This window comes from Populus euphratica, unplaced genomic scaffold (genome assembly GCF_000495115.2).
Source record: "Populus euphratica unplaced genomic scaffold, PopEup_1.0 scaffold10.1, whole genome shotgun sequence".
NCBI lineage: Eukaryota > Viridiplantae > Streptophyta > Magnoliopsida > Malpighiales > Salicaceae > Populus > Populus euphratica.
The window spans coordinates 2,325,491-2,340,648 of record NW_011499856.1 but is presented as its reverse complement, the minus strand read 5'-3'; the positions used below and the strand labels follow the sequence as shown (position 1 = coordinate 2,340,648).

The window sequence follows — 15,158 nt, the reverse complement described above, 5'->3', positions numbered from 1 at the left end:
TTTTTTATTATTATTTTGTGCGAACGTTGGCTGTTATTCCTATGAGAGAAACATTTGGTTTTAACGACCAACGACCACTTTTGTGTTTTTCGCGTCTTTGTTCTGGTTAGGAATTATCACCTTTTTTATTATTATTTTTTTGCATGATAGCTTATACTCAAAAGTTCTTAATTGCAAGACTCTCTATTTTGCTCAAGTACTTTCAAATTTTGAGTATCAAAAAAAAAAAATCAAGAATAATTTTTCACCTTCTCTCCCTTTTCTACTTATTTTTATTTTTTATTTTTTTATAAATATAATCATACTAACATATTTTAAAAGCGAATACAAGCAAAAAAAATACATAATAAAATTACAAAAAATATTACTTTTTTTTTTATTTTTTATTTTTATATAAATATAATCATACTAGCATATATTAAAAGCGAATACAAACAAAAAAAATACATAATAAAATTACAAGAAATATAAAAAAATCATCACGTCATGTCATGAGACAATCAGATTCAAGCCATAAAATTATATATTCTTTTCCCTTGTTTTACAAAGTTATCAGTTATATGATTATTCTCGTGATTATTAGCTTGAAATTGTCAGATGGAGCATGAAAAAATATGTTTAGCATGAGCTTTAAATTTGAGAAAAACACCATGAAAATCTTTTTAAAAAACAATCATGGATAAACAGAACATAATAATGGCAATCACTGACAAAAGCTACAAGTGAAGTCCACAAGTCAGAGCATACCTGTAAGTATTGTCTATCCTTTGTACGTATTTCATATAAGGTAGAAGGTCCAAATGGATAAGTATTTTTGGTCAAGGATGAAATTAAAAGGAAGGTAAAACGAGAAGGGCTGATTAAGATTGTTGCCATTTCTTTGGGAAAAGGTAAAACGAGAAGGGCTGATTAAGATTGTTGCCATTTCTTTGGGGAAAAAATAAATGAATATATATATATATAAAGGAATTGTTGCCGGCTTTTACCATGTCATTATAATGTGCTTAAATCATCTATTTGTTTTCTTCTGTAGTGTCCTCTATTTGAAAGCGAGGTAATGATTTTTTATTTTAAAATATATTAAAATTATTCTTTATTTTTTAAAAATTATTTTTTTATATTAACACATCAAAATAATTTAAAAACAACAAAAACAATTAATTTAAAACAAATAAAAAATTGAACTTTTTAAAAATATTTTTAAAACAGATAAACATAATAACTTTAAAAAATGGATGAGCGTTTTTTAAAAATATTTTTAAAACACATAAACATAATAACTTTTAAAAATGGATGAGCATGAAGCAGACGTCATTACCGAATCTAATTTCTTGAATGTGCTTTTTTATTTTAATTCCAAGAAGAAGACTCCATAGTGGATTTACCGACAAAAATACTCAACTCAGTTGTCTTCTCTCTCTATTTATATTGGACTGAAGCGCAGCTTCATTCACAGAGAAGGAGGGGAGGTTAGATATGGCCAGTGGGCAGAGTTCGCCAGACCCTTATCCTATGAGTGGTGGAGATGGCCCCAACAGCTATTTTCAAAACTCCGTCCACCAGGTGAGTTACAGGTTTTTACATTTGTTTGATCATCATAAGAGCTTTAAAGCCAATACTGACTGTAACATCTGGTTTGGTTTTAGTAATTTTTTTCCCGGTTAAAATCTTAATGCCCGTTTGCAGTACAGGAAAATGGTAAAAAGGTTAGGATTTTCTCATTCTGCAAACACCATTTAACTAGCTCCACCATTGTCCCCTGTTTTGATCGAAGCATTATCAGGAACAGGGGAGGGTCCGGTTGACTTTTACATATAATTATTGAAATCGATTAGGAGTATAACCCTGTTCTTAATTAGATCATTGAGTTAATAGGCGAACCAGTGGTTTGATTTATAGACATGTTTTTATATTTTTAGCTAAGAAAAAATAGAAGAAAAGTTCTTTTTTTGTTAATTTCTTCTTAGCTTCATCGGGTTCACAAAACTCTGAAAATTTTTTTGTTAATTTCTTCTTAGCTTCATCGAGTTCACAAAACTCTGAAAATCATGCACTTAATGTTTAGAAAAGCATAGTGGAGGCTACGAAGGAAATGATCAACGAAGCCATCCGAGACAAACTTGCCTTGAACAGTCCTTCGAACGCCTTCAATATAGCAGATTTTGGCTGTTCTGTTGGACCCAACACATTCATTGCAGTGCAAAATATTATAGAGGCTGTGGAGCTCAAGTACCATGGCAATCACCAAAACCATCAATCCTTGGAGTTCCAAGTGTTCTTCAATGATCACACCAACAATGACTTTAACACTCTCTTCAAAAACCTCCATCACAATCACCCTCGCAAATTCTTTGCCGCTGGAGTACCGGGTACATTTCATGGCCGGTTGTTTCCCAAGTCCTCTCTCCACTTCGGCCACTCCTCTTTTGCACTGCAATGGCTCTCCAAAACTCCCTCGGAAGTCTTGGATACTAAGTCTCCTGCATGGAATAAGGGTAGCATTCACTGCACGGGATTTCATACAGAAGTTGCAGAGGCATATTCATCTCAATTCAAGAATGACATGGAGACGTTCTTGAATGCTAGGGCACAAGAACTTGTGAATGGAGGATTGCTGGTAATTATAATGCCTGCCCTACAAGATGGGGTGCTTCTGTCTCAAAGTTCAATCGGCGTGACTTTTGATCTCTTGGGATCTTGCCTCCAGAACATGGCCCAATCTGTAAGACTGCAAATCCCTTCGCTTTAGTGCTTTTTTCAAACTTTGAAGCATCATTTATAGAGGCGTGAGTTTGAAAATTTCCTTGTAAAGCTTCCAATCTTGTTTGGATTTTCAAATAAATTTGAGGGAACAGACCTTGGGAATAAACCAAGCTAAAGATGCATCTTAGTGAAGTTCAGGAGAGGATGGTATTATTGCTAATCATGTTTAATTAGTCTTGAAATCTAATTGCAGGGAATAATTAGTCAAGAGAAGGTGGAGGCCTTCAACTTGCCGATATACATTTCACCAGCGAAGGGTTTAGAAGCATTGTTACAGAGAAATGGATTCTTTAGTGTTGAGAAAATTGATAGAATAACTAGCAACATGAACACCAACACCCTCACAGCGCAATTTCTCACATCACAGTTAAGAGCGGTAACGGAAGAACTCATCAAAGGACACTTTGGAAGCGAGATTGTCGATGCAGTATTCGAACTTTTCAACATAAAACTATCTGAGAATTGGTTTTCCATCATGGATACGAAGAATCAAAAATTCATGGACCTGTTCATCATTCTAAGTCGCAATTTTTCTGATTAAAGTTGTTTCTTGTTTCAATCATTTAATTCAAGCAAAAGACTTTCATCAGCTTTGAAATGTCAGTCGAGCGCGTTATAATTTCCTCCCTTTTTTTTTTTTTAATTAGTTTAGATTCGTTGGACAGGGTCTATGATCCCTCATTATAAGCAGTTAGACCCGGTGTGGAATATTGGTTTTTTATTTGATGTGTCAAATTGAATTACTTAATTTCTGTATTTTGTCAAAAAAAAAAATTATTTGTTACTTTACTCCATTCTCCTTTTGTCATTTTTTTTTCTTTCCTCAAATATGTAATTCTATATGTTTAATTGTCTATTATTGTTTTTTTTTCTATTTTTCCTTTGCAATATTTTTCTTGATTAATAAAAATGGGTATTCATAATTGATAAGTTAATTGCTGCTTTAGAACCTCCAGGTTTAATTCTTCTAATTGTTATTTCAGGAGCATTTCATAAATTAGTGTAGAATTTCGTTGTATTTTTAAACCTAGTCCGTACTTAAATCGAAGTAAAGTGAACTAACCATAAATAGTTACCACTAGGTAAGCAGCCGTGCTATGCCGTGCGTTAAATTTTTATGAAAATAAAAGAAGATGGTTTGGGAATGATAACCCTAGTTAGGTTAATTTAAGTAAAATATAATCTAAATATAAAAATAAAATAATTTATAATAATTAAAAAAAAAACTATAAAACTCAAAGTTAAATAATCTAATATTAAACCAATTTAAAAAATTAATATTAAAAAAAATCACCAACCAACTAAAATAAACTTGACTAATTCATCACTCACATTTTAAAATTATAATAAAAATAAATTTAAAAATATCTAGTAAAAAAATCAAAGTTAAAAAAAATATTAGCATACTTGATTAAGCTGCACACATAAAAAAAATTATAAAATTCAAGAATTAATAATTTAAAGTAATTAAATATTAAAATTATAAGAAATATGAAGATAAAAAAAAATTAAAGTTAACTTTTGGTTAACTTGAAAATTCACTACTCATATTGTTCTTGAACTTAGAATTTTAATTTCATATGAGAAAGTATTTATGGATGGACTTGCTCGAAAGTATAGGTTAATTTAGATATAACATATAGTAATTAGTTACAATCCATGAAATATTCATTTACTCTTTGAGATTTCTTTGGCAATTATTGTTCTGTATGGTTGAAAAAGAATACATGTATTCCAAAAGCATAGAAGATAGAGAGGACAGGCTTTTCCGGGTGCAGCATCACATCACATCACAGATCACATCACAGAAAAGCCGTCGTCGACGCCTGTATTGGTAGGGAATGCTTACAAATTAATCAAAACCTGGAAAAGAATATTATAAATGGAAGAGTTGAATATACGATCGTGAAGGAAGAAAACGACCTTCGAACAATCAAGAAAGACCGAGTTAAATAAACAATTTTCTTTTTTATAATTAGTGAAGGTGGCATACTCTATCTATATAAAATAGAACTTTTGAGTTTCACGTTTTGCACCTATAAATTATATTTTAAGAATTTATTAAATAATTTAAATTTCCAAATTAAAATGATGTTTTAATATAGTATTTTAAAAAACTTTCACGGGAAAAGCTTCCCCTGATAACATAAAGTTTTAGGTTATGATATTTCTTTGACAAACTCTAGTCTCTAATGCTTTTCATTCTAAGAAAGAATATCAACAAGTCAAGGCTATCAAACTCAATTTCGGCAACTCGAAAGCACTACATAATGGGTGTATTTATCTAGCAGAAAAAATCTATAAAAATCATACCAAAATTTAAAAACTAAGTAATCAGTAATTAATATTTATATTCCTTTAAGAAATTCTTGAATTCAAACTCATATCTAATATAAAAAAAATAATACAAAGTAATTCAAACTTGTAATAGTAATTCAAATGTTATACTATGGAAGATGTAAGAGGCGAATTTCTAATATATATATATATACTCTACCCTTCTCTTCAATGTGAAGTAGAGCGCCACCATAGGAAGGAAACCTGCATCAAGTTGAGAAATAGAAAGATGGAAAATGGCGAGACCAAAACACTGCCAAAATCATGGGCTATGGTTGGTGGAGATGGACCTCGTAGCTATGCCCAAAATTCTTCCTATCAGGTATACATTCTTTCTCTTAAGACTAATTTGAATAGAACATTATTATGTCGAGTACAGTTAACAAACGCATATTTATTTATTTCCGCAGAGGGGACTGTTGGACGCCGCGAATGAATTGATGAATGAAGGCATCAGGGAGAAGCTTGACTTTAAAAGCCCTTGTTCTGATTCTTCAAACATCTGCACTTTTCGAATCGCAGATTTTGGATGTTCTGTTGGACCGAATACATTCTTCGCAGTGGAAAGAATCATAGAAGCTGTGGAGCAGAAATACCAAGCCTGTCAATTCCGAAACTCCCCACCCCTGGAGTTCCAAGTTTTCTTCAACGACGTCACGGCCAATGATTTCAACACTCTCTTCAGAACCCTTCCATCATATCGAAAATACTTTGCAGCTGGAGTGCCTGGAACTTTTTATGGTCGTTTATTCCCGAAGTCAACGCTCCATCTTGCATACTCTTCCTATTCCTTGCACTGGCTCTCTAAGGTTCCAGAGGAAGTTGTGGACGTCAAATCTCCGGCATGGAATAAGGGTAGCATACAGTGCAGTGGAACTGCAAAAGAAGTAGTGAAAGCGTATTCAGCCCAGTTCAAAAATGATATGGATAACTTTCTGAATGCTAGAGCTCAAGAAATTATCGGTGGAGGATTGATGGTGATCATAATTGGTGGTCTTCCTGATGGGATCCTGATGGCTCAGACTGGAGCTGGAATATGCAATGAGCTTTTCGGGTCTTGCCTCATCGACATGGCGAAATTGGTAAGCATATAAATCTCTCTTGTATTTGAAGCAATTGAAAGGGGTTGGTGTTATGTTAGTAGTAAACCATGCCAACTCATGAGGTCAGATAGAGGAGGCAATTCCTTACAAATCTCGTAGTTATTATGGACTAAAACTAAAATTTTAAAATCTACAGGGACGGTAAAGGAATAAAAAGATAAATGAGTGCACTAAAAAAAAACTCTTTGCCCGCAAAAGAGAATTGCAACTCGGTTTTGCCATGTTTTAAAGTTTAGCACTCTCTCTTTTAACTTTTTTTTTATATATATAAATTCAAACTATAACTCATTAAATCGGTTATAAAAAGTATGCAATTAAAACAAAATAAGTTTGAGGGTGAAAAAAAAAACTACTATGTAATGCTATAGCAAAAACTTCCTCACTTTTAACTTTATATATATATATAATGCCTCGCCTTTAGTTATATTATAATATAAATGGACAGTGTTTAAATTTTCAAGACAGAGACTTGTGAAATTTGTGTAAACAAAAAGGTATGGTATACATTTCCTTTTTTTTTTCTTTCAAATATTAATTTCATTGAACTATATAACTTTTGCTGCAGGGAGTGATTAGTGAAGAAAAGGTGGATTCCTTTAATTTGCCTGCGTACTACTCTTCTGCTAAGGAGTTGGAAGAGATTATAAAGAACAACGGACATTTCTGTATTGAGAGAATGAACACGCTTAATCACCCCATGATGAAAATGAAGATTGATGTCCGATTTGCTATTTCGCAATTTAGAGCTGTTTTTCAGGCACTATTGGAAGAACACTTTGGAAGGGATGATGTTGACAAAATATTCGAATATTTTGCCAAGAAGTTTGCAGACAATTATGACTCCGTCTTCAATGGGGCGACGCATCAACACGTCGACCATTTTATCCTGCTGAAGCGTAACATCAACTGATGAAAGATATGCGTTTTGGATTTCAATGTTGACGAATTATCAAGCTTTAAGAAATAATTTGTGTTTCCATTACCTTAAGAAATAATGTCTGTATCCCTTAGTGACCTCCGATCATTACCAGGTCTCTTGCTAGTTTCTCAATTCTATGAATGATCTGCCGGTGGCCGTGCCGGTGCCCTAACTAGCCTTGTTCGGGTAGTTTATTTGTTAAGCATTAAATGAGTTTAAAACAGAGCATCCTTAACCAAAGTGATTGCACACAAGAACTAATTTTTAAAGATGCTTGGATTGTCATAACATGGAACAATAAATTGCTTAAAATAAGTTTTATTCATAATGAAAGAGAAAATTGGAAAAGTTATCTAAATGTATGGAAGTAGAAATGGGAGTGGCTTTTTAGTAATTACGTAATAGATAAATGTTTAGAGGTGACGATAAAATAATGTTCCATCAAGGGAGATACATTATTAAGAATTTTTATTTTGAACTAAACACAAATATAATGTTTATAGTAAATAGGAATTTTTAGCTTCACCAAAGATAACATCACGACAAATAATAGATTTAGTGATGTTAAAATTATATAGTTTATAAGTTTTTAAATAATTATTAATATCAAAAAAAAAATTATCCATTATCATCAAGCTTCAATTTTGTATATGGGGGCAATCACAATACACCTAAAAACTTTAAGATGATCTATCATTGATCTTTGTCAATTCTAAACCATAATTATCAAATCTAATCTAGGGGTTGATATAGCTAAAAAATTAGATCTTGAATTACACGAGTTGACTTGAATTAACTTGAAAAAATTTAAAAATAAATTTTTTTTATTTTTAACTCGATTGCAAGCAAAAGAGTTTTTATTGTTCTTCTTAATTCTCCTTTAATGTATTCCAATAAAAATATGGTTTATTTTAGAATCATTATAAACTAAATTTTATTTTTCTAGGGACTTGATGTAGTTTAGTTTGAATTATACAATTTAAATTTCAAGTTATTTTATTTTTGATTGTTTCATGTTTATCCTTGTTTTTAGTGCTTATAATTTTCTAGTCAATTATTGTTTGATATAATAAATCATAATGAGACAAAGAGGTAGTTTATGATTAGAAGCTTTCAAGACTAAACAAAATTAATTGAATGAAAGATAGAGATATTTTATCATGATTAATGTGGTTTTAGATTGAAAAGTTAAAGAATTTAATGAATGTTTAAATAATTAAATTTATATAAAGATATTTTGAATTATTAGGTGGGGATATTTTTAATGTTCTTTGAGAGAAAACATTGAATAATTAAAAGATTTTTTAATCATCAACACAAATATTTGAAATTTTATAATAAAAAATTAATAAATTGTGCGAGATTAATTAGATGAAATCAAAAGCTCTAGAATTTTTTTATTATTATCTCTATAATGTTAGGTTTTATTCTTTTTTTCTTTTAATTTACTTTTGTTGAACTGGTTCCAATTAGATTGTCAATTCCATAAAATTTTGATTTTATTTCTAGTTATTAATTTGGTAAATTTCAACACTAAATAGCATAAATAATCGTTGATATTTCGACACTCATTTCTTCACAAAATCTTTACTTTTTGTTATAATTTTATTCATTTGCAAAGATTTATCACATCAAGCCTCTTGATTCCACGAGACACATAAAAAGTTTTAAGTTCATATAAGTTATGCTTTTCACCATGATCTATTCGAAGAACTGTTATTGGTTTGGTAGCTTCATGCTCAAGAAGTGTTTTAAACCTTTAATAGGCTTCCAAAACTTTAGATTTTTCTTGCAAAAAATAAACCTAAATTTTCTTACTATAATTATTAATAAAGTTGATTATATATCTTTTATCTCTACTAGAAAGTGGAGTTATTGGCCATAAGTCCATGATTTTTCTCATGGAAATTAATTTTGGTGTTGTTTGACAACTCATTTTTCACAAATATAAGGAGTTGTAATTCAAGGAAGACTTGTAACCGTATTTTATTTTTTTATATAGAATTTTCAATTTGTCAAAATTAAGATGTACGTGGAGAAAATGTCATAATCATGCTTTCTCCTTTAATCACATAAAAAAAAAACTTGAATGAGTAATCTTTTGAAGTTATAGAGGAAACAATTGATTCCCTGACATGTTAATTGTAGCAATTAAACTTAATTTTTCATTTTCAATTCTACCTACTATGTTTTTGAAAGAAACTTCATACTTCTTTTCTTGAAGTTGATTAATGCTAAGTAAATTTGATTTTAATTCTAAAATAAAAAAACATCAGAGATGGTATGAACAATGTTTTTTTTTTTGGCTTGCTACTATTTTTTTCTCTATAATATAAACTTTAGACTCCTCACCAAACTTCATAAAATATTGATACAATTCATCTAAATTGGAGAAGGTTGATTTTTCTCATTCATATGAAGCCATCAATAAAGATGTTTTATTTTCTTTCTCTACAAAATTAGATTTTCTACAACCATTCTCCTATTCAAGTAACAATTAATATAATTATAATTAATAAAGAATTAACTATTCCTTAAAACAAACAAAATAAATATTTATTCATGAAAATAAAATGAAATGATTTATTTCACCGAATTAATAGACAAGAATATCGGTGCAACAACTAACGCAAAGGCACTACAGCTACACTATAAAACGGGAAGGAAAAAAACACATTAGAACTCAGAAGTCCAACTACGTTATATTGATTCCCTTAGCCTTATACCACCCAAATTCTCCGGCCCAAGATTCGATTGAAAATTACAAGCTTTTCGTCCCTCAAGTTGTCTTTCGTTGCCGGAGCTTAGCATGATAGTTTACAATTATATTTTATTAGTTAATTGAATAATTTGTCATGGAAGTTTTCATGTGATTGTCTAAAATTAATTTCTATTTTAAATATTTATCAATTATATTTTAATAATTAATTGTCAAACTATGAATAAGACAGGATTATCAATCTATTTCAATAATTAGTTAAAGATTGCTTGTTTCTCTGTCTATATCGAGCTTAAGTGCAGCTTCACCTACCAGATAGAAGGGAAAAAGAGAAGTGTCTTAGGAAATTGCTATTATTGTAGCAACTATTTCACTTCAACTTGTATAGGTGGGAGCATAAATTATAGCATAATTGATTCTATATTTTATGACTTTTTTGTTCCTTTTGTATTGATAAATATGTTGGAGAAGTTATCTTTAATATTAATAAAAAAGATATAATTTTAGAGAACAAAATATAAGAGTATAGAGAGTGAAATGAAGAGAAGAAGAAAAAAAAAAAGTTGCTTCCCATAACAGCAGCTCTATTGTCATATGCAGCAGTGTATATGAGTTGGGAGTTAAGTTAAAGTGCATATAATCCTCCTTCTCCATATATTTGTTTTATATTCTTTATTTATCTTTAATAATATTATTTTTTTCATGGATGTAGATAGTTTATCAAACCATGTTAAATATTATATCAGTGTACTCAGCTTCTAATAAATAATTATCAATATATTACCAGTTTAAATTCCCCAACAAAATAGCTAGCAAGGAGAGTTTGCCAGAATCTTATCCTATGAGTGGTGGTAAAGATGCCCTAGTAGCTATTTTCTAAACTCCATCCATCGGAGATTTGCATTTGGTTCATCATAACAAAAACTTTATTTGGTTTTAATAATTTTCTTTTCCGTTAATATTTTAAAACCCGTTTGCAGTCCATGAAAAATATTTAAAACGTAAGGATTTTCTTATTTGGCAACACCTTTTAATTAGCTTCACCAGCATCCCCTCGTTTTCATGGAAGGATCATTCAAGACAACACTCTTTAGGAATAGGGAAGGGATTGAGATGATATGTTAAAGAGCTAGTGTTCTTATTTTACATGTTAGCTTCAACCAAAAAAATAAATCATTGGTATTGGATTGCGTTCAAGTACTGTAGATGTAAAAGAAAACTAATATTAGTTAAATATTTTTATATAAAACAACAATTTAAAAAAATATATAATAAAATAGAATATTTTTATCTAATTTGCATGTGAAATAAATAGAATAGATCTACTAGTGATATTTGAACCATAATCTCCTTGTTTTGATTTTTTGTATTGGATCCCGACAAACACACGAAATGCTCAAACATCACGTGCTGAATATAAGCTTTCCAGGTAACCTTTAAGATGTGTGCAAGTCTAAAATTTCTCCACAGGACCATGTCTTCCTAGCCTAAAAAACTTCTTTTCTTTGTATATTTCTTTGATTTTTGTGACAGTTTGTACTAGAAATTACGCAACCTGACATGTATAAATAAATTATTGGTTAAGATAATAAAAAAATGAATATTTTCTTAAAAAATAAAACATTTACATTTTAAATTCAATCTTACATGGAGTTGTGATTCTCCCACACCCTTTTGAAAAAATGTTGTCATCCTCCTCCTATTAAATTTTTTTCTTACATGTCAATTTCAAAAAATATTTAATTCATTAAATTAAAAGACAGACCAAATTAAAATAATAATAAAATATTTATATATATACTAACATTGAACTTTTCAAATCAAGTATCAGCTATAGGATTTTGAAAACCTAACTCCAGTAAAATAAAGGCAATTCCATCAATAATTTTATTGTTGTTGTTATTGTTTGATAGCCTCCACATTTTATAAGCCTGAAGTTCTATTTATTCATTAAAATTAATTGGTGAAAAATTATCTACTATTGTTTATTTTTTTATCATGCAAGAAAACCAAAGAACTTACAAGTTGTGGTTGAGCTTCCACAAAACAATATACTTCCTAGTATATGCATCCTATGAAAAAGGGACAAAGGCAGCCTTGCACTTGACAAACCTGCATCTAGAGAGGATGCTTGTTTCTCATGTATCTAATAATGGTCAATACCTAACAATTTAGGGTATTCAAATTCACTACTTGAATAACTAGTAGTGTTCATACCTGTATTGCTCTTTAATAACCTTATAAATAATATGAATTATTTATATAAAACTTATATACAATATATATATATATATATATATATATATTATAGTAATTTGCCACTTACTCCTTACGTAGCATCACTGCAATAATAAAAGGAATTTTTTAATGCCCCGCGCATTATATTGTACTTATGCTATGGAAGATGTAAGAGGCGAATTGCTAAAATATATAAATCGACGGCTCACTTGAATCAGAAGCAGAGCCACCACAGGAAGCAAACCTGCATCAAGTTGAGAAATAGAGAGATGGAAAATGGCGAGACCAAAACACTGCCAAAATCATGGGCTATGGTTGGTGGAGATGGACCTCGTAGCTATGCCCAAAATTCTTCCTATCAGGTATACATTCTTTCTCTTAATGTCTTCTACAGACTAATTTGAATAGAACACTAAGCCTATAATAGAATTAATTAACTTGTTGCCACAGAGGGGAGTGCTGGTTATCGGGAATGAATTGATGAATGAAGGCATCAAAGAGACGTTCGACTTTAAAAGCCCTTGTTCTGATTCTTCAAATGTTTGTACATTTCGAATCGCAGATTTTGGATGTTCTGCTGGGCCGAATACATTCTTGGCAATGGAGAAAATCATGGAAGCTGTGGAGCAGAAATACCAAGCCCAGTTCCAAAACTCCCCGCCTTTAGAGTTCCAAGTTTTCTTCAACGATGTCACGGCCATTGATTTCAACACTCTCTTCAAAACCCTTCATCATATCAAAAATACTTCGCTGCTGGAGTGCCTGGTACTTTTTATGGTCGTCTATTCCCGAAGTCAACGCTCCATCTTGCATACTCTTCCTATTCCTTGCACTGGCTCTGTGGACACCAAATCTCCAGCATGGAATAAGGGTAGCATACAGTGCAGTGGAACTGCAAAAGAAGCAGCGAAGGCGTATTCAGCTCAGTTCAAAACGGATATGAATAACTTTCTGAATGCTAGAGTTCAAGAAATTATTGGTGGAGGATTGATGGTGATCATAATTCTTGGTCTTCCTGACGGAATCCTTATGTCTCAAACTGTAGGTGGAATATTAAATGACTTCTTTGGATCTTGCCTCATCGACATGGCGAAATTGGTAAGCATATAAATGGTTTGTCTTTAACTTTTCAAGAGATATCGGTCTTTTTATTTTTTTAATGAACAGTAAAAAACTAAAATTCTCTTTGAATCTAAGATCATATGTTTTGTTTCTTTTACTTTTGAGTGCACAGTAAAATAATTTTAATATCCTCTGAGTATAAAGAAGCATATTTTTAAAACTTGGTAAGCTGATCCGAGAAAAACCAGGTCGGATTGAAAAAAAATAAAATAAAAAAAAATTGATGATCTGACAAGACAAAATCAAAAATTTAGTTATAACCCATTAATTTTTATTTTTTTATTAAAATAATATTATTTTAATTTAAAAAAATTAACACAAAACCTGAAATCTAAATTTTTAACCAGACAAACAACCAAACTGAACCTAAAAACTATGATAAAAAGCATTTAGCAAGGTTGTCCTTGTCTTTTTATGTTGTTTTTTTCTTTTTTATTTATTTATTATTTTATTGATCTTTTGAATTATAAATACACAATAAACTTACTTAAATGTCCTATAAGAAAAAAACCCTTCAGTTACGGTCCTTTTTAGTCTTTTCATATTTATTCTTTTGTCATTTGTTGTTTTGTTAAGGACATTATTAGTTTTTTCAGAAAAATTCAATAATAATAAAATTTAAAAGCCTTCTAGCACGTGCACCCATCATCGTATAAAAGGAGTTCATATACTTCGAGCGCAGCACATGCCGCTCCTCCTAGTTGTCACAATTGTATTATTACTATATCCTTTTCCTCTTGAAATGACGTGTGTCAACAAAATGTATCTTTTTCTCTCTCTCCTCCCCTTAAATTGCAAGTTGGTTCTCTTTGTTTTTTATTTTTTAGCTTTGGTTCTCTTTTTTTTTTCCTTAGCTTTTTTGTTAAAATTTTGTTCTTTTTAATTTAGCCATTTGATCCCAATTTGTCATGTTTTAATTTTATCCTTATTCTTTTAATTCTTTGTATAAAAGTTTTATTATTTTCAACTTCATCTTTTTAATCCAAGTTTATAGTATTTTTTAATTTAGTTTTTATTTTTTTTATTTTTTCTTATCATTTTATCAATGTTATTATTCTTATCAATTTAACCCTCAATTTAAAAAATTTTGTTGCCCTCAAATTTATTTTTTATTAGAATTTTCACTTTCATTTTTTTAATTTATATTTTTTGTTTTGAACTTAAGCATTTCATTTCTTGGAGGTTGGGTTTTGTGTTTTTTTCATGTATAATACTTTTGATGTGATGACAATGATCACGGGTTTGAAAAAATTTAAACCACTTTATCAATGTAAAACATGTAAATTGATTGACCTTTATAATTCAACAAACAACTCGGTTGTAAATCTATGACGCCATCTTCATAGTTCCTTCTATAATAATAAACAATTAAATCTAGCACATCATTTCCTTAATACTAGTACGATCAGTTTAAACACCATCTTCATAGTTCATTCTATAATAACAAATAAATCTAGCAAATATTAGATGTCATCGTATAGTTATTTCTTTATTTACCTGTTTTTCGATACTTCCAATTTACAAGAATGGGATCCAATTCATCCTCCCAGCAATAGTAAGAGACGGAGAAACAAAACGGTACAGCATAAATTTGAGTTTTTTTTTTTTTCAAATATTAATTTCATTGAACTATATAATCTTTCTTGTAGGGAGTGATTAGTGAAGGAAAGGTGGATACCTTTAATTTGCCTATATACCTTTCTTCAGCTAAGGAGTTTGAAGAGATTATAAAGAACAATGGACATTTCTGTATTGAGAGATTGAACACGCTTAATCACCCCACGATGAAATTGAAGGTCGAATTTCATATTTCGCAATTTAGAGCTATTTTTCAGGGACTATTGGAAGCAGACTTTGGAAGGGATGATGGTGAAAAAATATTCGAATATCTTGCCAAGAAGCTTGACTCTGTCTTTAATGCTGCAAAGCATAAACACTTCGAGCATTTTATCCTGCT

The 15,158-nt window shown here is 30.4% G+C and overlaps 2 protein-coding genes across 4 annotated transcripts in view; both read left to right on the top strand.

The window, feature by feature from the left end:
- Positions 1–1,356: 1,356 nt before the first annotated feature.
- On the top strand, positions 1,357–3,458 carry LOC105123449 (probable S-adenosylmethionine-dependent methyltransferase At5g37990). 2 transcript variants are annotated; one of them, XM_011023048.1, is made up of 3 exons: positions 1,357–1,563; positions 2,066–2,722; positions 2,957–3,458. In XM_011023048.1, exons 1-3 carry the CDS (start codon positions 1,477–1,479, stop codon positions 3,302–3,304), a joined length of 1,092 nt encoding a protein of 363 aa, XP_011021350.1. In that variant the 5' UTR covers positions 1,357–1,476; the 3' UTR covers positions 3,305–3,458. The 2 variants fall into 2 exon arrangements, with proteins under 2 accessions (XP_011021350.1, XP_011021352.1); XM_011023050.1 differs by lacking the exon at positions 1,357–1,563 and adding an exon at positions 1,577–1,706.
- Positions 3,459–5,240: 1,782 nt separating this feature from the next.
- The window catches only part of LOC105123447 (probable S-adenosylmethionine-dependent methyltransferase At5g38780), a 10,222-nt gene continuing 304 nt past the window's right edge, over positions 5,241–15,158 (top strand). The window contains exons 1-3 of one of the 2 annotated variants that reach the window (XM_011023047.1): positions 5,241–5,422; positions 5,511–6,182; positions 6,769–7,104. In XM_011023047.1, the coding sequence (XP_011021349.1) occupies positions 5,330–5,422; positions 5,511–6,182; positions 6,769–7,104 (1,101 nt within the window). In that variant the 5' untranslated portion in view covers positions 5,241–5,329. Of the gene's footprint in view, positions 5,423–5,510; positions 6,183–6,768; positions 7,346–15,158 lie in introns of those variants that run through there. The other variant, XM_011023046.1, reaches the window with a different exon arrangement.

Bases quoted from the DNA above. Each gene is read 5' to 3' on its own strand.
- LOC105123449 (XM_011023048.1), top strand. From the start codon at position 1,477: ATGGCCAGTGGGCAGAGTTCGCCAGACCCTTATCCTATGAGTGGTGGA. The intron at 1,564-2,065 runs GTGAGTTACAGG...CTTAATGTTTAG, and splicing joins TTCAAAACTCCGTCCACCAG to AAAAGCATAGTGGAGGCTAC. The intron at 2,723-2,956 runs GTAAGACTGCAA...ATCTAATTGCAG, and splicing joins TCCAGAACATGGCCCAATCT to GGAATAATTAGTCAAGAGAA.